The sequence below is a fragment of the Toxotes jaculatrix genome, chromosome 21 (assembly GCF_017976425.1).
Source record: "Toxotes jaculatrix isolate fToxJac2 chromosome 21, fToxJac2.pri, whole genome shotgun sequence".
Lineage (NCBI taxonomy): Eukaryota > Metazoa > Chordata > Actinopteri > Toxotidae > Toxotes > Toxotes jaculatrix.
Genome location: NC_054414.1, coordinates 12,209,860 through 12,232,214, shown reverse-complemented (window position 1 = coordinate 12,232,214; position 22,355 = coordinate 12,209,860). Strand labels below are relative to the sequence as shown.

General features: G+C 41.3%; 1 protein-coding gene across 2 annotated transcripts in view; it reads left to right on the top strand.

The window, feature by feature from the left end:
* The first annotated feature begins 992 nt into the window (after positions 1–992).
* The window catches only part of LOC121201144 (dynamin binding protein), a 41,140-nt gene continuing 19,777 nt past the window's right edge, over positions 993–22,355 (top strand). For both annotated transcript variants that reach the window (XM_041066816.1, XM_041066815.1), the window contains exons 1-4: positions 993–1,303; positions 12,907–13,061; positions 13,820–13,942; positions 16,020–18,257. In XM_041066816.1, the coding sequence (XP_040922750.1) occupies positions 12,917–13,061; positions 13,820–13,942; positions 16,020–18,257 (2,506 nt within the window). In that variant the 5' untranslated portion in view covers positions 993–1,303; positions 12,907–12,916. The remainder of the gene's footprint in view (positions 1,304–12,906; positions 13,062–13,819; positions 13,943–16,019; positions 18,258–22,355) is intronic.

Here is a 22,355-nt window from a genome sequence, read left to right as displayed (position 1 = left end):
TGACCTGCCCGGGAATGAGGTAACGAACTGAGGAAATGTCTGTGCTGATTTCAGTTAATTCCCTCTGTTACAAAAGTATCATTGGCTTCCTCCTCACATGAATCGCACAAGCAATGGGTGACATATGGTCAACTGGTAAATTAGCAACACTGTAAACTGTTAAATCTAAATACACACACAAAAAAAATCTAAAAATGGTGACCAGGGATTTGAAAACATTTTGAAATACAAACAGGTCGGGTACATGCTTCATAAGATTGGGTCTACATCTGATGAACAAGTTGTCCCTAGAAGTTTATTGGCACCATGATTATTAGAAGGTTATTATATCAAAATGATTAAACAGATGCACTTTTGGTTATTGGTAGTGGTGAAAGAAATCCTCAGATCCTTTGCTTTAGTAAATATATTATTATTATTACAGTGTAAGTATATTCAACTAAGTAAAGGTGTTATAACAAATAATATATTGCAGGATTAATATAACTGATGCATTTATGTTTAAGTTGCATTTTCATGTTGTAGCTTGTGAAGGTGGAGCTAATTTCAGATTATTTATATTATAGTTCATAATGAAGCATCATACTTTATATGCCTATTGTATGTCAGAACTGCATCTGCAAAGTAATTAGATAAATGTAGTATTGTTAGATAAATGTAGTGGAGCAAAAAAGTACAATATTTGCTTCTGTAATATGGAGTAGAAAAGTAAACTACTTGAGTAAATGTACTTAGTTACCTTGCACCACGTTGTTATCGGGCTCGTGTAGTGTAGTGTAATGTGGCTCCACAAGTGTATTGCAAAATAACAGATAAAAGTTAAAGTAAATAATATAACTTTAATTTGAGCTGGAATTAAACTAGTCAGGCTCTCCTGTGCTGTCTTTTCTTTTCAGTCAGGCACCATCCGGGCCAGCCGCGGGTCACTTTGGAAAAAGTGGGTGGCGTTGTTATGTGTAGGCATGGAGAGGCGCTAAGCGACTCTGCTGCGCCTGTTTCTAATGTGATGACAGCTGATTGTACCGAGACAGAGCCAGGATCGCCGTGTCACTTTCCGCTGTCATCATGCTTCCCTGACCTCCACGCCGAAATAAAGCACTTCTTCCCCGGGAGGAGCGAGCGGCACAATGTCTCCGCGCACAGCTCCAAAGCTGAGGGAAGCGTAGCTGCTGGAGAAGTTGTGTCGAGGAGAGAAAGCAGCTCCGCCACCACATCACCAGGCTGAAGAAGTTGGATATCTTGTCTGACTGGATCTAACGGCCCGATCCCACATTTTCACACAGGACGTTCAACCTTTTTACAGGTAAGAAATGCTCCGTAAAGAAGAAGCAAAAAGAAACGCGTAAACTTTTGACTTTTCCAGATCAGCTAATAAAACGCATGTCATGGGACGGAGGCTGCGCAGAGACACATACAAGTTATAATAACACATTAATTCACGCTTTTACGTCTACAACCGTAACGTTAGGTACTTTCTGAGCAAACCTGAGAGTAATAACACTGCATTTTTCTTCCATTATACACATATGATACGCTTTGTGCTGCCGTAGCCAGGTGCTGGCAGTCTATGGGGCGTACTTTGGACATGATTTATCCTCCACACAGACCTCAGAGCGGGCAGCCTCAGCGTGAGCACTCAGCTTCCAGGCTAAATGACTGACGACGTGAGCTGAATGACTGATGGCAGTGAACACACAAGTGCTGCACAACAAATGATCCCCCTGCTGTCTGACTGTCTGTCTGTCTGTGTGACTGTCTGTCTGTCACCTGTGGCCGCTGCTGACAGTTGTTCCACCATGTGGGGGACACAGCAACACCCCAACACAAACACACACACACACGCACACACTGTGAGCTGAGGGAATATTCTGGTGCGTTTAACTTTGGTGGTGTGGTGTGATGTTTTCAGTTCAGTCTGTGTTTCTGTGATTCTGTGCAGTTCTATTCTAGCCTATTCTGTTCTACTGAATTCTGTTCTAATCAATTCCGTGCATTTTAATTCCATTCTGTTCTGCTCTGCTCTGTTTTCCACTTGTATTCTGTTCCAGTCCATTCAGTTCTCTTGTGTTCAGTTCTCTTGTTCTGTTGAACTGTGTTCTGTTCTGTTCTGTTCTATTCTAAGAAATGACATGTAATTCTATTACATACAGTCAGGAGTGGGCAGGATGGATTAAACCCTCTGTCATGGTCATTTTTATATCACTCTAAATACATAAGTCTGTTTTCTGGAAAATCAGATGAGATGAATATGAATTGAGATGAATCATGGATGAATAACCACACGGGAATGTACAGCAAATTGAATGCCTCACAAAACAAGATGTTCTTATTACACTGGTCCAAAAAAAAAATGCGTAAATGTTATCAGAATGTGGAGACACATCATGCCCTTCACCCTTACTTTTTCATAATACTCTTAATAATAATAATAATAATCATATTATTACATCTTATTACATCTCAAGATATCTGTTTATATTTCTACTAGTGCTGTTTTATTCTACAGATCATTAGATCTTGCGAACTCTGTGCTCACTGTCAAAAGAGCAAAAGCCAAACATGACACTCATCCATGATTTAACCACAGAGGAAGCATTTATCTCTGTATGCTGTTGTGACATGACATATCTGCGTGTACAATGTTGCCTGTGTGCCTTTACACACAGGCAACACAGAACAGCGACAGAGCTTAGATTCATCTTGACCTTCTGCTGCATGAATCTCCAACACACACCAGTTTATCACCATCCTTCATGTGTGTTTAGCCTGCAGTGAACTCATGTCTTCAGACCATCCACACGCTGCAGTCAGGATATCAGTATTTTTACTCCGCTATCATCAGTTTTGTCTCGGGCCCTCGGCTGCAGTGTTGGTGTTACGAGTTACTGTTCTTTGGCACTGACACTTTAAAAGGCTTTTTTATTTTACATTACATGCAGGGATCCAAACCATGATCCTTACCTGAAAATAAAAAAAAAACTGAACATGAAAGTGTTTTTCTGCATCTGAGTTACACCTGGCAAACTATCTGGTCAGAAAGCTGCTTCTTTAATTACTATTAGAGCATTAATCGAGTGATGGTATCTCCTTCTCTTCTGTTGTCCTGCTTTTGTGTTTAGTGCTCGGTCAGGATTTTGGATGCACATAAACATCCTGCTCGCTGAATTATTGAACGCTGGCAGTAGGGTCCTATATCAGCACTCGGTGGCAGAGAAACTTGAGATGTTTGTGTCAGTTTGCATGTATTACAGGTCATACAAACACTGTGCAGTAGCTGTTCCAATTAAACCAATGAAACGTGTAACTGTGGATATTGTAAGCAGTATTCACAAGGCAAAAATGCAGAGCGAAAAAGGCAATAATAAAAATAGCTTGGTGCATGGGGAAAAACAGGAGGGTCCCATTTTTCATCCTGTTATGTAATGTGCCATCACTTCAGAGAGAAGATATGGCTCAGATGTCAAGAAATAGCAACATTCCTTACACTCTTTGCTGGCAGCACGGTTTTAGCTGCTTGGCTTAAGAGGCTGGAAAAGGCAAAAGAATCAATTTAATTTGAATTGGATGTGAAAAGCGGGAGGATGAGTTTAGTGCTGGACAGAGGCTACAAAGAAAGCCTCTGCATGTTGACACTGAGATATTAAAAGTGAATTGAGGAACTTGCTTAATTTTACTCCTCAGCCTGGTAATGGTGACTAAGTTGATGCTAACCTCCTCATCTGACACCTTCACTTTGCATTTTGGCTCCAGTGTAATTGAAGTAAAGAAGAGAGACAAAATACTGGAGTCTGTAAATACTGGACAGACAGGCTGAGACAAACAGTCATGGAGGCAGAGAGACTGAGAGCTGTACATGTTTGCAAGAAGAATAAACAAGAAAGAGCTGCATCGAGACTCAAATATCTGCACCATATGCAACATGGTACAGAGTAGATGCACAAACTATGTAAATAAGTATGTATGCATGTGTGATGAGCTTTAAGGGGCCAGAGTGTTTCATGCAAAACGCTTGTCAAATCACCGAACAGCATCTGAAGCCTCCTCACACCACAGCTTTCCAATTTTCTGACACTGGAGTCAAGGACGATGTTTCTGACAAGTTTTGAAACTCTTCAAACCAGCAGTCCCAGTATCATGCCTGCTTCACCCAGCGGTTGAGTAGGTGTTTGAAGGTGAGAAAATAGGCAGGATTTTAACTTCAACTACTGTTGAGTATACAACTTTGCAAAGAGATTGTATAAAAGTGTATGGTTCATTGCATTAAGAACAATGATATACATAAATGACATCTTATATGTCATATTAGCTAGTGACCCATGGGCCACCATACAGTATTGGATATTGTGCACATACATGGAGATACTAGTTTACCATTAACAGAGTGACATGAGACTCAAAGCTTTACCCTGATCATACTGTGATCCTTCAACAAATAGAAGTCACATTTGGGTTTGGTTAACCTGACAAATAAGATAAATAGTAGTTTTATGGTCCCATAAAATCTTAATGACAGTAACATTTTCAATTTGAAGCATCTCTGTGGACCCTCTCTCTGTTCATCTGAACTTTTACACCCTAAATAATCATTATTTAATCATGCGCCATTAGTTCTGAAACCAAGAGCAATCCTTTTTTTTTCTCACATATTTTCTTGTCAAGTATGTGACCATTTGACGAATGATGTGGTTGGCAGTGCTGTAGTTTTGGCAGTTTTGCTGAATTCCTATGGGCCTGACATTACAGCCCTCTGTCTAGATTATTCCAGTCCCGGTCCCAGTAAGAATCGTCCCCCAAGAGGTAATTCACAAGCATGTCAGCAGCATTATCAAGTCCAGTTAGGAAAAACTCATTAAAGCAGGCTAGGTTTTGCCATCTTGGCACTCTCTCTCATTAATGTCCTCAGTTCACCCTGAATTGCCCAAAAAGTTTGGGAAGAAGAACTTGGTGCTGAGTGGATTTTTCCAACACATATTTACTTTCCATGAATTGATCACATTTCTGCAAGTACGTCATGATGTGATTCCAAGGGAGAGATCAGTTATGCAACAGCTCATATGCAAACTATTAGAGCTCAGCAATGTTTTAAGGGTGCGGCATATCCTCGGGCACCTCTGGGGTCCTCTCAGGGAAAACCCTCTGCTGTCCAAACAGATCCGTGTATCCGTGACAACGTAGCCTCGGCCCTCTGAGCACAGACATCTGAGCTCGCCTCCTCACTGTGGAAATGTTTATGCAAAGGAGCAGTTCCACCCAGTGTCTGTGTACTTGTGTGTGTGTGTGTCATACAAGCCATTGATATTTAACACATGCATGATTGTGAAAGGAATGGAGAAACAAATATGGCAGTGAGGTGGGTTATGGAGAGACATAAAAAGTCAGGATGAAATGGAGTCTGTTCCCTGGAGGAATGTCTGCATGCTCGCTCAATTGCAAAGATGCTGGACAACAAAGTGAATGAGCATGTGAAGACAGAGGTGGATTTAGATCGATGGATGGGCCAGAAGGAGTGTTTCCAGTCTCTTACAAGAACCCACCCAGGGTTTTCCCCTACATTCAGCAGCAACACTTACAGTTTTCCTCTAACTCTCTCCATTGTACAAAGACTTAAATCTCCATCATTCTTTTTAACTTTTTAAATATTTCAGCTAATAAAAACAAGCCACAAAGCAGAGCTACAACCCTCAAATTACACTCAATCATCAATAGAAACACATTTTACTGTTTCTTAACCAAAGTTTTTTGTTTTTTTTTTCTGGAAGAGATGAAAACAAGACAGGACTGGCTGTAGAAATTCAGAGGAGTGATTGCTTTGAAAGTCATCACAGGCTTGTCCTGCCCTGACTCAGTTAATCGTCAATCGTTTGTACCACAAGATCTAACTTGGCAAACCAGGGATTATTTTTATAGGGCTGGTGTATTTGTCACACCCCTCTGAATGTGCCATATGTTTCACCTGGGGCCGGTGGGAAACCAGGAGTTTTACATTTACAAACTAATATGTCATCCTAACCATTTTTAAACAGAAGGAACGGCCCTTCCTGTTTCTTCATGTAAGCTATTTGAATGTGTTTTGATGGTGGCCTCGTAGCTTTGTCTCACTGACAGTGATAGCTTGTATTGAAATGCAGAGTTGGCACTTCAGCGTACAGCACAGGGCAGCACTGTATGTCTGCATGCTATTGCAGCCATTTCTCTTTATGTGTTTACTGTTCACATGTTTGAGTGGAAGAGACGGCTTTGCCAAAAACTTCAGCAGAGTTTGGCATCGTTACGCATTTGACTCAGCTCACCAGATGTGCTCTTTTCATCCAGCTGGCTGAGGCCACGTAGTGCTGTCTCATCTCGCTGAAATGCACTTTAGAGCCAGACTGTCTTCCTCACTGTCCTGCCTTTTACTTGTTGTTTACAGCAACGGCATTAAAGCATTTCTCTGAAATGAAATGAATGGCAAAAACTGGAGGCGTGACAAATGCCTGGTGCTGCATTTAAACTTGTAACATTACATGCTATGTGGACAAAAGTTGAAATTATTGGTCCATTAAACAATTAGTCGAGTGACAAAAAATTTATTTGATAAACAGTTAACCATTTAAGCCATGATATTTAGTAGAGCAAACACAGAGATAATGAAAATTCAGTCCTAATGTGGGTTAGACCACCCACCCAGCAGAATCCCCTAAACTAAATCATCTTATGGTTTTTGTGCATGTACTGTTTGACAAATCATTTACAGCTACAGAGCATGAAGTCAGTTCAGATCTCAACCATTTTAGCCAGTTAAGACGTTTATTTATTCCTTCTGTTGCTCATTACATATGGTATCCAACAACATAACATAACTCATATCTATACTGGTTATGTCATGATGCCACAGAGGGTCTGTGAGGCGCTGACTTCATAAACACATGGTTAGAAAACCACATGACTTGTGTTGACAACTGTCAGATAGTCAGAGCCCTCTCATTCTCCCCCTCCTCGTCCCCCATCGCATGTGCTGAAACACTAGATGGTCAAAAGGAAAGCGACAGGTGTCCCACGGGTTTTAATATCCAGAACCGTCTGCTGGCTGTCCACCTGCTTTGGCCGATGTTGTTTTGAGGTGAACGCTTTTTTTTTTTTTTTTTTTTCAGTGGACTCAGCACTCTGTATGGGAGGGCTACGCTGCTGCACAGAAAACAGTCAGTATCAAAAGACATCAGCTGTCATCCAGCTCACTCCAGAGGATTCTACCAGTCTGTGTGTGTGTGTGTGTGTGTGTGTGTGTTGACATCCATGCATAGGCACGTGCCCGTCTGCCATTTCAGGACATCTGAATAGGATGAATGGCACATGGTTTGTGCATCGGTGTGAGCCTGGTCGTGGCAGGCAGACAGATAATGAGGCAGCGGCTTCATTGTTGGCATCAGATGACCCTGTTCAATAAAAGATACAGGGAGTCAGCAGATCCCACTTCCTCCATACTGCACTCACAATAATGCAGTGTTTCAGCACTCACCTGTATGGGCAGGAAAACTTGAGATGCCTTGCAGCAATGGCAGACCTGGACCAGTTAGTACAGTTATACAATTGTAAGAATGTACAGTGCATAGGGCCGAAAGATGTGAGGACAGGATGTAATGGCAGTTTTTTCTTAGCGATTTTACACTTGCAATTTAAATTGCAAGTATTCGCCATACTAAATGTGTGTATTTTTAGTCCTACAAAAATATTTAGATTGTACTGAGCATTATCGCCAATTTATCTTGTTTAAAGAATAAAGATACTTGTTAAGGTTCCACAGTTTTTTTTAGTTTTTTTTTTACACCATATGGAGAAAAGTCAATGTCTAAGTTAAATTGTCTTGTTTTCTATAGAACAAAAAATCAACTTAGTTCACATTTAGTAAGCATTTCTTTTGGGCAAGCTTACATGGAAGAGAGACACTGGTACTCAGACTTGTGGTGATAACTTCCTCTTTAAAACGCCTTTTATGCATTTTTATGTCGTGAAAAGACCCATTTTTACCCCTTTTGACATTTAGACAACATGAAAGCCTTTCTGAGTACTCATTTCAAATGTTAGCAGTTTAAAACACTTACCATGCAGTGTAAGTGTTTAATGTTTGGAAACACACAAATGCACAGATAGCTTAGGAAAAGGTGATGATGGTCCCAGGGCTATGTCTCAGGTCAGACAGTTGTTGCTTTGTCCCACTGTCAGCTGTGAGATGTGTGTGTACATATACAGTGTGTGTGTGTGTCAGCTGTTGACTTAGCTGTCTGTCGTAATCCTGTTACTTTCTGCAGGACTGTGCCAAGTGGGACACACTAGTCCCAGTCACACTGTCTCATTCACCCTCTCTCCCTAAAAAAATCATCAACCAAACCACTGTTCTTTAAGAGCTAAATTGAAATGACTGTCATGAAAGCTAAATGTGAAGCATTTTCTATCAAAATAAAACACGTTTTTATAAAACTACAGTGGTTAATGTAATGTTTTTTGTAGTATAATAATCTAACCTTGTTGTACGTGTTTGAGCGCACTGAGTCTTGATCAGAGTAGTTGTTGCTTATCAGGACCTCATAAATTATAATAGAAGAGACACGCCTGAAGACCTTTTGGTGTGTGTAATGCCCCTTGTACTTTTCCAGGACATGTTCTGCAGTAGTGAGTAAACATTTAACACTTAGTTGTCCATTTCACTGGTGAACTCAAAATAACTTGTAGTTTCATCTTTAAATATCCACACTGAGATTTCTTTCTGTGCATTTTCTGAAAGGATCCAATCCTTTGATGGAAGGACATCTTTTACAATCTGAAACGTACCAGTTTCAGATTTGTCTTATTTGAAATGTCTCCTTTGGACACGCCTGATACGCCTGACGTGACCCTGTTTTTCCCTCCCATTTTTTTCTGAATCTAAACAAAATGTTCCTCAGCTGGTGCTGCTATGAGTCAGAATGAGCCACTGACAAACTGAAGTGAAACATATGAAGCACAGTGTAAGTTTACAAGGAGAGAAAGAGCATAATCTGACTCCTTTTTTTATACCTTTTAAATCAACTCTGACAGTGTGAAAGTGGTGTTAGTGTTTTGTTGTTTGGAGCAGAGGGGAGAGATCCAATGGCACCATAACTCTGCTGGCGTAATCTGGGCGTATGTTCACTCTTTTTTTCTTTTTTCTTTTTTTTTTTTTTTTTTTTTTTTTTGTATTATTTATTTTGCATAATTTAATTTGTGCAGTGGAAATTGGATACTGACCTACACGACAGAGAATGAACAAGAAACTGAAAACTAATTAGTTTTGTCCTTAGTCAAATAGACTGAGACATGTTTGAATTAGAGCTGGGCCTTATATCAACGTTACAGTAATATTTAGGCATTTAACTAGATTTCACCAATGAGTTTTGTTATGTAATGATAAATTGGAAGTTTAATTTTTTTTTCCAGTCCCAAAGGCAGCAGTACAGATAAACAACACTTTGCAAAATATATAGCAATAGTCAACTCCCAAATTATAGAACATTGTAATCACAAAACAACCATATATGATGTTCCTTATTTTGGTTTTTGCTATTTAGAATTGCCATTCATATTACTTATCACTAGAAAGACATTAATTCAGCACTTTATTGTATTTACTTGTGAAAAACACGATCTTATTTTTATGTGTGTATTTAACACACAAACTACATTAAACTATTGTCTGTGGCCACAGTATCACTGGAAAACTGATCCGTGTTGCCATGTTGTCATCTGCCAGAGCAAGAGGTGTAAAAGTCAGCAAGCACCAGGGCGACTGACACACTGACACACCCAGAAATAACACTAAGGAGCTTGTCTGGCTGGATGCAGATCTTAGGATTAACTTCAAGAAAGCTACAGCAGTTCAGTGATTCTCTGCAAGTCCTGGTGCTGCAGTTAGTTGGAAAGAGGTTTTGTTTTCTGGCTGTAATCACTGATTTTCAATTTTCAAAACAGTGGATTCATTTGTTTCAGATTGGTTTGTGATTGGTTAGTGGCAGTCCCCCAACACACCACAGAAGAAATAGATAAGACACTGTTATAATGGGAGGTAGCAGCCACAAACACAGGAGAGGAGGACCCAAATGCAGAACCCCAAGACAGACTAATGCTTGAATTAAAAAGTTGTTTTTATTAACTCAAAAACCACTGGGTCCAGGGCCAGGAAAACCAAAAACTCCAACAACTAAAATTCATCCAGGATGGTGAAAAACAAACACTAGTCCCAAAAAACTCAAAAGTCTTTACTTTTGAGTACTTGACCAAAAAAAGAGAATTCAAAAAGAACTGAGGTCAAGTCCAGGAGGAAATGCAGACAGGAGGACAGGGCAAACATGAGCCTCAGGACTAACACAGACAGGGGGCATGACAACAGACACTGACTTGGATGCCGACTCGGATAAGGACAGAGACTTGAGTACAGACACAGACAAACTGACAAGAACACAGGGAAACAACGAGACTTATATACACAAGGCAATGGACAACAGGTGACACCAATTAGGGCGGGGCTGACAATCACAAAAGGAGGGAAACCAAACAAAGACAGGAAGTAGAACCAGATAAACGAGGGACAAGACTTCACAAAAAAACAGAAAATACACAACCAAAACTGAAGAGACAAAAACAAGCATAACTTGACTTAACAAAACAGGAACTACTAACAGAACTTAAACTAAACCGGAGTCCAAAAGGGGGCTGTAAAGGGTTCAACAAATGTCTAAGAAGAGCTCAAAACATAAGAAAAGAGTTCAGAAAATAGCCTCCTTACAGGCTGATCATGTTAGTTTCTGCTTTTATAAGTATAAGAATCCATACAACTCAAAGTGGCTGAGCATTGTGAAGGTTAGCTGTACGCCTCAAGTGATATTTTTAAAATGCAAATGCAGCCAGACTTCAGCGTAGATGGTTTCACTTCTGGTTTTTAATTTGTTTCTTCTATAATTGTGTGATGTGAGTTTCTGTGGTGTGAGTTTATTCTTATTTACTTCCAACCTACCAAACACACAAATTCAGGTATTTGTATCTAAGCTGTCATTGTTCTAAAATGTGTTTATAAGAGAAGTGGTCTCATTCACTCAGACACAACAGGTCAGGGTGTGAGTTGCTGGGTAGATGATTATCACTCCCTATTTCATTGAAACCGTTTATAAAGGGATGAGTGACATGTTTTCACCTGTTTGCGTGTCAGGACATGTTTAATTCACCAAGGTGTCTGACAGGCAGCTACATGAAGTTGCTTACACTTGCCTGAGAAATAATATTACAGATCCTGCAAGTGCTGATCTCTGAATCCCCACATTAACAGTGAGCCAACAGCACTTCAATGCATGCATAGATGGACAGACACCCTGTTTGTGCTCATTGCCTGCTGTTTTCTGTGGCCACTCATTGGACACCTCCCACTGGCTTGCATTAGTTAATGCCTTGGCTTGGGTTTCATTGTGGTTTTAACACTGTATGGTGTTAAGTTCAGAACCTACCACTCACTGAACAGTGAGCACCAACTGTTTTGTTGAGCAGAACAGTGTTACTTCGCCTTCACTGAGAAGAAAGCAAACACCCAAACACACACACACTCGACACTTGTTTCTTTCTTGTTGATGCTGGTCATCTGTGCCGTCTATCTACCTCCACTTCCTTGTCCTGGATAACCTGAGCTGTGTCCCTCCCCAGAGACTGTGGCACTGAACTGGGCTAGAGTCCTGTCCCCCCCCCCCCCTCATCTCCATGGGCCCACTTAACAGAGGCCCCATTGACTGTGACAAACTACAGCCCTCTTCTCTCATTTCCAGTCTCTTTCAGCATGTCCATCCCCACCTGTGGTTAGTCTGTCTCCAGATAATGATACACGAGGCCTGCTGAAATACTTATTAAATGCAACGTTTGTGTTGTTTTGTGTGTGTGTTTGTCATCAGCCATACACAAATTTAAATAACTTTCCGAAGTGTTGTGTAACTTAAAGAGATGCATGCAATTGAGTTTTCCAAACCTAAGGATTCTTCTCTCACGTGATTATAAAAAAATTAAAAACACAGTTTCCATCCAATCACGTGTTTGCTCAGTTAATAAGACCAGAAGTTTTTTTAATATGTGATTATATTCTTCTGAATAGGCTTTGAAACGCTTACTATAATGCCTGAGAAAAAAACAGTAAAGTTATTCAATTAAAAAGGATGTCAACATTAGTATTCCTCTTGGTGTTGTGTATTTAGGTTGCAGATTTGTTTCATTTATGCAACCAATAGATGCAGAAAAGAAGTGAGGAGAGGATTAATGAGGAAAATGTGCTGCAACATCCAAAACAGCGAAAAATTATCTTCAGAATGAAGGCCGAGAGCCGTGAATCATAAATGCAATATCAAGTGTAAGAACAATTACACAAGAGGCACACACTTCACTTGCAAAACTACTGGATTTGGATTTATTGTGTGATATTAAATATGTATTGTGAGGTATTGCCTCACCCAGGATGCACACAGAGTCACTGTCACCTCATGACAAAGCAGAGAAAAAGGAAAAGGATGGAAGAGCATTGAGGAATGTCCTTTAGCCTTCTTAAGTACAGCTCTGTCCTTTGCCTTCCTCGTTCTTTTGTCTCTCCTTTCTATTGCACGTTTCTCACGCTCTCACTTCCCCTTTCATTTGGTGATGTTTCATGAAAGCTTGTGCTCTTTGTGAGGCATTTGTTGATTCGTGTGGTGTGGGAAGGATTTTGAATAGTGTGCCTTATTTAGAAACTGAAACGGATTGCCTCACGGGGAGTATGTCATCTTGAAATTTTCTTTGCGCTTTCAGCCTTTTATTGTTCAACCTCTTAATTCCTACACCCCCATTCTGTGTGCACTTATTCACTGATTTGAATATAAAACACTATCTTTTAATCTCTTTCTGTCTCTCCAGGTTATGAGTAATGGAAGCAGGAACGGTGGTGCGTGCCATATTTGAGTTTCTTCCCAGCGTCTCTGAGGAGCTGCCCCTCTTCCCCGGTGATGTCATTGAGGTGCTCAGTGTCGTGGACGAGTTCTGGTTGCTTGGCAACAAAGATGGTGTCACAGGTAATGTGTCAGGGGTCATTATTATTGTAAAACAAACCTATACCACCTGCCACCTCAAAGAACTTCAGCCTTATGGAAAACCTGCCTGGAGACTCTTATAGTGGGAAACTTAATGGTCTTTCATGTTAGCACTGAAATGTGCACATTCACACAAATCTGCTTTAAAGGCCAATTAATGTAGTTGCCATGTGTCACTTGAATTGCCATAGCTTGACATCTGTTTCTTCATTTCCTCTATGATTTTGTAATACATCATAAATCCAGGACTCAGCCCATGTAGAGTAAGGGGGCATTCTGGGAACCTGAAGTGTGCATTGTTGTTCCCTTGCTTCCTCTGCCCTTGAAGGGTCAAACTCACAGAAATCCACTTAACTTTGCCAAGAGTCGAACGTCACTTAAGATAATAAGGGAAGCGCAGAGGGGAAGTGTGTTTGGGCTTGTTCAGCCTCTCTTGGAAAACACAGATGATATCAACACATCTATGACATGACTTCTTCAGAAAGATGAAGCTGCCTTTGTAAGAGGGTAAAAGTTCAAAGAACTGCACATACTGTTAACATGAAACGCCTGTTTACACTGAATACCACTCTGCTTTATTCAAATATCATTCTTTGTTACTGGATCCAAAAAAGAAGGGGGAAGTTATGTTTGTCCGTATCACCATTTCCTTGAAGAAAATAGAAGTTGAGGTGTTCTTTGTTGCATTCATTCATTCATGTCATGTCAGCTGTGTTTTTCCTCTTGTGTCCCGTCCTCAGGTCAGTTCCCCAGCACCTTTGTGGAAGAGGTTACCATCCCCAGCACCAAACCTGGAGACGGACTTTATGTATGCGTCAGTGATTTCAGCTCAGCAGAGCCGGGCAACCTGTCTTTGAAGAGAGGTATGGACGTGCACTCATACGGTCATAAATACAGTGCTGACTTTCAAAATCATGAGTCAAATGTAAATCAGTCTCATTCGTTGAGTCTGAACAGTTCAGTCGATTTTTGTGGTCTAAAACATGAAGATTTTTTTAATGGATGCTTTGCACAGGATAGAGGATGTAACTGGATTTAACACAAGCCAAGCGCTGTCTTTTAAATAGCACTGTTGGTAACTCTAATGGGGCATGTTCTCTCACTCAGCTTAATGCTACTTGTTGATGCCGCTGTGCTCAGGTAAATTGTTTGCCTTGTCTTGTAGTGTAGTTGTGTTGTGTTGGACCTTGTGACCTCACAGTCAGATTGACTGTTGCCTTGTCTCCACTGTCAAAGTGAAACCAGACAAACTGCAACCAGGCAACTCTTGAGGTAGATGTTGCCAGTTTTCAGTACTAAGAGCTGTTCCACAGAATGAGAGACTAGGAGACAAATAAAAACTAAATGATTTCTAGTTATAGTCAACAGTCTTAGTGTGGTGATGAAATTAAATGTAAATTTTCAGGTATAATATAATTTTTAGGTACAAAGTACAAAGTAAGCCCTGATTGGATTGATTATTGTGAATGGAGACAAGGCATACAGTCTGTTCTTGTTACCTTTCTTGAAAGGAAATAGTGTTAGAATATGTGCATGTTATTTACATGATCAAAGAAATAATAAAAACCCACAACAAGAGAAATGTTAGCTAGAGGGATCAAACATATGATGCCACTGCTGAAATGTTTGGTAGAACTTTCCTAGAAAATTGATTTGGAAAGAAGGTAAAGGTCACTTTGTTCCATGACACAAGGGTAAAATTTAAATAAACCCTACACAGTGTAGGTTCACAAAAGATCCTCACAGTCACAGTCAGGAACAGATACAGGTTTGCGTCACATTTTGTATTACTTGGTTTCACAGCAATGACAAGGTTAATTTCCAAACCCTCCCACTAGATGTCCCCAGATGCCAGACTGAAACCTAAACTGTCTACAGCTGACTTACTGTTTTCTTTTCACATTCCTAAATTGTCTGACATGATTACATTACTTGATGTGTTGGGGTTTTTTTTTCTGATTTTTCATTCAACAAAACTCTCAGGCATACAACACTGATGTTTGCAGCAATACTTCACATTGGTAAAACCTTTTATTGTTGTTTTTTAATGTCATTAGAAGTGCTAGTAATAGTTGTAGTCGTAGTTGTTGCATTGTGAAAAGCCATTTGAATTGTGCATTAAAAGTTGCTTTTAATAAAATTAATTACACAATGAAATCTCACAACTTTGCTCTTCAGTAGCCCCAGCTTGCATAATTAATCATTCAATTCATTCACTATATTTTTATCATACATGCGTACTTCTGATTTCTTATCTTATTTTCAATTTAAACCACAACCAAGTTTACAAAATAACAATATCCCAGTATGTTTTTTTTTTTATTGTTATTAATAAGTAACATTTCCTGAATCATGTGGGACATAGGAAACAGTTTACTGGCCGTCTTGAGACTTGAAATGTTCATTTCCAGTATGATTTTCCATGGTCGTATTGGCAGTGTTCCAGTTTTGCTCCCAGACACAATGGGAGGTGGAGCCACAGGTCTTTGGAATGTGACCTCCATGACTTCTGGCTGACCAGTCAACATTCCTATAATCCCTGATTCTCCAGATATATTAGCAGCAGTGTTGACCCTAGTAAAGTTATTAGAAATGCAATAATAAAGGTAATCTGTTGTTATGTGACCAAAACTGCCTCATTTCAGACAAAAATGTCAAGTCATTTCAGTTCACTTATGCCCAGTTCAGCTCAGTTCAGCTGAGGATTTATCCCAGCTTTGCAGAGTATGCCTGAAAAATAACAAATAAAAAAAATATAAACATTATACATATACTGTAGACGGTTTCATTGCCTTTACATGCTGATGTATTCTTGCTTTATCTGCTCCATCGTTTAGAAAGTTCAAGTTTTTATTTAGCATGCAAGTGTGACTCTTCTTTGAAGTGACTCTTGTCAGTAATATGAGTATGAAATTGAGTCTTTATTCTGTGTCCTTCCAGGCGATGTGGTAGTCGGGGAGGCAGGAGGCTCCATGGACCTCGGGGAAACATGGCAGCGTGGTTGTAATGCCTGGGGCGTCCGTGGTCTCTTCCCCACATCGTGTGTGAAGGAGCTGAACCTTTCAGGTCGCTCCAGGCAGCTTTCTGAACGCTCAGCTCAGGCCCAGGCTTCAGAGCTCCCACCTTATGCCCTCGGCCAGGCCCGGGCCCTTATGAACCTCCATGCACAGCTTAATGAGGAGCTGGACTTCCGCGAGGGGGACTTGATCATCATCACAGGCCTGCCTGAGCCAGGCTGGTTCCAGGGAGAGCTGGAGGGGCGCAGGGGGATCTTCCCAGAGGGGTTTGTGGAGCTCCTTGGTCCCCTTCGATCTCCACAGGAGCCCGCAGACTGCCAGTATTTGAACGATGGCCCTCAACAAGCCATCTACGAGGACCCTGATGACGCAGGAGAGGGTACTGAGGAGGAGGGTGCAGAAGAAGGGGAGGTTTTTCTGAGAGAGGAAGAGGAGCAGAAGGAGGATGTAGCAGAAGAAGAGGAAGAGGAGGAGGGCGGTGTCTATGGCGTGGCGCTGTACGAGTTTCGGGCCATGGAGCCAGGTGAGCTGGACTTTGATGTGGGCGATCGCATACGTGTTATAAGCACTTTGGAAGACGGCTGGCTGGAGGGAGAGCTGAGAGGGGAACGGGGTATTTTTCCTCATCGTTTTGTCAAAATAGATGGCGACGGGCAGAAAACCGCAGAGGAAACACATGTTGTTGAACCAGAGGAAGACAAGGAGAACAGCTGTACTTCGGAATACAGCTCAGATCATTTATGTACCAATGGGTCACAGAATGATCCTGAGTGGAGAACGTATGAGGACCATACTGTGTGGGACCTGGATTACTTTGAGAGGACTGAGGAGCAGAGGTGGCAAAGTGAAAACAAAAGTGGAGGGGCTCAGACTAACAGAGAACAGAGGGAAGTGGGTAGCAGGCCTGACTCTCAGCCACGTAGACCTGTTGCCCCGGCACAAAGAGGGCCCGAGAGACCCAAATCCACTCCCCCAGCAAGGCCCAGACTCCCACCTCGGCCTAGCCTGCCTGCACGTAGCCATAGGCACCATGGCCCATCTTCTGGCTCAAATCGCACTAACCATACTAATGGTAGCACTCGACTGTTACAGCCCAAACTAACTCATAGCTTAACCCTCCCTAGCTCTCAGTCTAGTTGGTCTAAAGACAGCAGATACTACCAGAGGCCACCAGCTGATGTTGCCATCACCAATAACAGAAGTGCCAGCCTTGGCCAGGCATTAATTAACCTTGTCGAAGGCCATAAACAGAAGAAGCTAACTCGCCATGCCAGCGTCAGTGATGCTGATATGATGATGGGAAGTACTGAGACACGGACACGTTCCCAGCAGCGTGGCTCCAATGGGATAATGCCAGCATCCATCACCTTAGATTCCCTGGCAGCCTCAGCCAGTGACTTGGAGACCAAACTGTCTCAGCAGCTTTTTGAATTTGAGAAAAGCTTGACTACTTCGTACAGTGACACTAACATGAGTTCTGGTGCTTCAAGGGACATGTTGTCTGTAGGTGACCCGAGCCAGCAATCCCATATCTCACGACACTTTTCTATTCTGGAGTATAGCGATGAAAGTGATATTATCCGAGGCTCCTCGCATTCTCCTGTGTCCCACCTCTTGCAGTCGAACTCTGCTTCTTCCTCACTGGAGAGGCGCAGGACCCTCCGCCCTCCTCCTCCTCGTCCTAGAGTCCTTCGTCCCCCAGCCCCAGCTCCATACAAACCGGCCCGCCCTGCTCCACGTCCCCCTCCTCGCTGCCCGAGACAAAATACTGCTCCTCCAACCAGCAACCCCATCTTCTACACCCCCGACGAACCAGCTGTAAACCTTCTCGACCAAATAACGGAAGGGCAGCCTGAGTTTGGTGACCTCGCAGCTGCCCAGGAACATGAAATCCAGAGCCAGCTGGAAGCAGAGAAAGAGTTAGAGAGAGAAATGGAGTTGGAGAGCCAGAGACAGAGGGAAGAAGAGGAGAGGTACCAGCTGTTGCTACGGCTACAAGAGGTGGAGCATGACATGGAAGCATATGCGCACACAGCAGAGGAACTCAGGGCCATGTTGGAGGAGGAGGAGGAGGAGACAGCCCGCATGCAAGCCATGGAGAATCTGGAGTTCTGCAACTACACTCTGGAGACACTGGCCCTGGAACAGCAGCAGCTCCAAGGTAAGACCGCTGGAGAGTGGATTGGACTTTTTGTGCATTTATTAGATTAGGCTATGAGGGCACAAACCTGGGCGTTCTAGAGACAAAGATGGTGTGCAGCAGATGAGCAGAATGGGTTAAATGTACATGGAAACAATACAAAACTGAAAACAAATAAAGTAGAATTTGTCTTAGTTGATGTCATAGTTCAGTTCTGAGGCCCTGTTGCCTGCAGGTTAGTTCATATGAAGGTTTGACAAAATGTAATATGACAGGAATATAAAAATGAGACATCAGTACTTAGCGGATTTCCCTTTGACCTGCTGTTCTGTTTCTTCTGCCACACTCGCGCACAAACTCTATTTATTTAACTGTAAATTATGCAAACAAGACATCCTTATTTACTGTGCACGGCGATCAGCGGAAGGATGACTGTGTATTTAAATAAACAGTTATCATAACAGTGTGTGTGTGTGTGCACTGAAGAATTTGATTCTTTTTGGTATTGTTTGGAAACACAAAAGATACTGTTTGACTTTTCAGCATTGACATAAAAAAAAAACCTGTACTATGATAGACCACAGTCAGCTAAAACTAATTGGCTCAGATTTGTTTTTGCAATCTCATACTGTCTGGGTGCTCAGAGTCTTTGGCAGCCCAACAGTTTTTCACATAGGTACGAGGTAAATTCCTGCACTCAGTGAGAGGATAAGCAATGCACATGGGCCTCTGTCTCCTTTTCCACTCTCCCCCTTTCTCTCTTTAAGTCCCTCTGTCTCTCCCTCTTTCATTTTGCACCTTTCCTCATTTTCCTCCATTATCTTTGATTTTCCAAAAGGAATAAGGAGACTGAGGACACTGGGTGTGGGTTTTGGGGGGGCTTTTTGAAGTGGTGCAGACAGATTATGTCTCACTTTAGAGCGAGACCCAAAGTGTGGTTGTGGCGAGCTGTGACATGGCCCCTGGCACATCTCTCCGCAATGTTTGGACAGGCTTGGGAGGCCAGGTCCAACAGAGCGACAGGTAGGCTTGATCTCGTGGTGTTTGTTGGGTTATTTGTCAGATTGTTGTGCTGTTTGACAGACAAATTTGTGTGGATTGAACATTCTTGAAGTTTTTAAGCCTCTCCTCTCTCATAACTACAGCCAGAGTTCTCTTCTCACTGGTCAACTTGATGTTGGATGTGCTTGCATCAACTTTCTGACAGTAGAGCTCACTACTTCTCTCTGTTACACTCACACACCCACATTCCTCATTCATCGAGGAGCTTTCAGTCGGATTAGTTTCATTCACAGAAACAAGCAGGCTGCTTTGTAATGTTAATGTATCTCATTTTACACTGTAATCCAAGTTTTAGTTCTGTTTCATGCCTATTAAAGAAATACTAATTGGATGGGGGAGTTTTTTGTTTTGATCACTCACAGTATCAGTTTAGGCCATTGTTTCCTTACTCTAAGCTCATCTCACTAAAGTAATCTCATTAAAGCAAGATTAATCAATTTTAATTTAATTAATCAAATTGAATTTGTTACTTATTGATCTTGTTTGTTATTATACCAGAAAACTAATAATTAGTAAATGTCTGTTCACTCTCTGATGCCTCACAGTGGATGAAAACCAAAATCTTTCTGTCAATGAAAGGAATCAGCCTGAGGGCAAGAACAGGTTACATTGGCTACAGGTGCCTCTCAGGGTCTTGCAAAAAGCATAGTTTCCATTCACTCCTCACACTATTGGAATTCTCACACACTCCTTTCACAGTAATAAATTCAATTTTCAAGTCTCTGATTTTGAGATTTGCCACACTGTTAGAGGTGGAAATGGACGAAGATGGTGACATGATTGGTAGTTGATATTCAGTACCTGGAAGGGAAAAACAGACAAGAACACGCCCATTTCACTACTTTTGATATGTAATGATCAACACGTTAGTCAGACACAAAAGCTCTTAGCAGCATATGTTAGGATTATATTAATTGCCCCTTCCTTTTCCTTTTAACACTTAGCTCACAGAAAGGTTTGTACATATCAAGGATACTCTCAGGATCTTTGTCTCAAAAAATGTGTTTGTCATCCTATTGCTATGCATCACCACACACACACGCACGCACGCACACACACACGCACACACACACACACGCACATGCACACACACACACACTCACCCAGGAGTGAGTGTTTTTCTGTGCTTTTGTAGGGTGTGTTCCTGAGTGTGACGTTTCAAAGACAATGGCAGCTTATTGTTACAAGGCAGGGAGTAACTTCAACACTGAGCTCGCTGCGACTTCACTGAGCAGAGGCCAATCCAGAATCCTTAAAGAAGCTTAAAGACATGTAATATTAAAGCTCAAAACAGGAAGAATCAATCTCTCTCGTCTGTGGAGATTTTCATTTTGGTGTTCTGTTCTGTATCCTGAATATCTTCACAGTATCATAGTACGGCAAATTGAAGTTACAAATTACTGTCTCAGATCGCATCTGACAAGACTCGACAATAAAACTTAAATAGCTGATTTAGTTAGACTTTGTTTCACAGTTGCTCAGAAGCTTTTATGTGGACAACCAGTTTTGTAAAACAGTAACTCAATGGGATCATTCAAACATGATACAGTTCCTATGAAAGAACTAATATACAGACCTATTGCCCAGTATATGCACTGACTCTTTAGAACAAGAATTAAAGTGGTTTAGTTGACCATTGTGTTGTATGTGCATTGCAGTAGGCAGTCAGATGTCACTTTCCCAAGTGCAACATATCACGGCTGACATCAATTCAGTCCTATAATATGATGAAGCCTCTGTTAAAGTTTAAAACGTGCACAGTGGTAGAGGTCATAAACAGCTTCACACACTAGAGCAGGTTTTTCTGTCTCCACCGTCTCTTTGTGTTTCCTGTTTTCTTGTTTAAGCTCTTTGACCTTCAGCCTCCTTTAATTCTTTAAACCTACTATTAAAACACCTCCCTCAGCTTCCATGACACCACAGCCTGATCTGTTTAACACTGTTTTCAGGATCCGTTTCAGCTTCAGGTTTCCCTCAGTCAGCCTTAGAAACTGGGAGACTTCTAGGCTGCAGACAGTTTGATATATGACCTTATTTACTCCACATCACATCACTTGTTCTAGATGTGCAGGATGTCGATTAAAGCCTTGACCGCTTCATTTACATGAACTAACACAACCAAGGAGAGGAATGTTGAATGTTGTATTTGACATTCCTACGGCTGACACACGTACACAAACACACAGTTTCGGTCGTGTTCTGCTACTGAAAGCTGAGATGTTGAGCACTGATAATTAAACAGTCTTACATAAGAAGAGAACAATGTCTAAGTAAGATTTCTATGCTCAGCCTTATCTTGTGAAACTGCATCTGTGTTCAGCATGAGTTTTGCAAAAGTGTTCATGTTAACAATGCAAAGAGCTTTTAGTTTTATTGACCAGCAAGTTTCTAATTTCTCTGTTATTTTGATATTTTATTTCCTGGTTTCTGATAAAGTTTCTCACCAGCTTAATTAGAACATGAACTGGATTTTACTCCAAATTTAAGTGCTAAAAAACCCTTTGGTATTCAGAGAAGAAAGAAGTGTGAGCCTCTAATTACATTTTACACTATCCCACATGTTTGTGTTTGTGTGTATCACGTGTATTTGAGTGCATGCAAGTCCTTTAAACTTGTCCCTTCAGTGCCTGCTTCTTTCATGGAGAGTTAAGAGGGGGTAGGGATATATTATACTCCAGCTTTATGAATAGGCTTGAGTTTTTTCTCACACTAAAAGATCGTGTCTCTTCTGAGAGTGGGGACAGTCTTTAACAATAGCTCATTGTACACACCAGCAGCTATGTTTTCAGTAGCTGCTCTGGCCTAATCAGGTTGTGTTGTGTGAAAAATGTCTTACTCTCTGTCCACACTCATTTACTTGTTCTACATATCTAAATATAATAACTAGCCTTAGATCTTTCTCTTTCACTTTTTCTACATCACACTCCTCTTTCAATCAGCCATGACTCAAAAAGAAAACTGCTCCTCCCTGAAATGTAGGACAAAGTCAAACTTGTAAACTGTGGTCAGTTTTTTTTTTTGCTAGTTTCAGTTAAGTATCATCACCTTTAGACCATT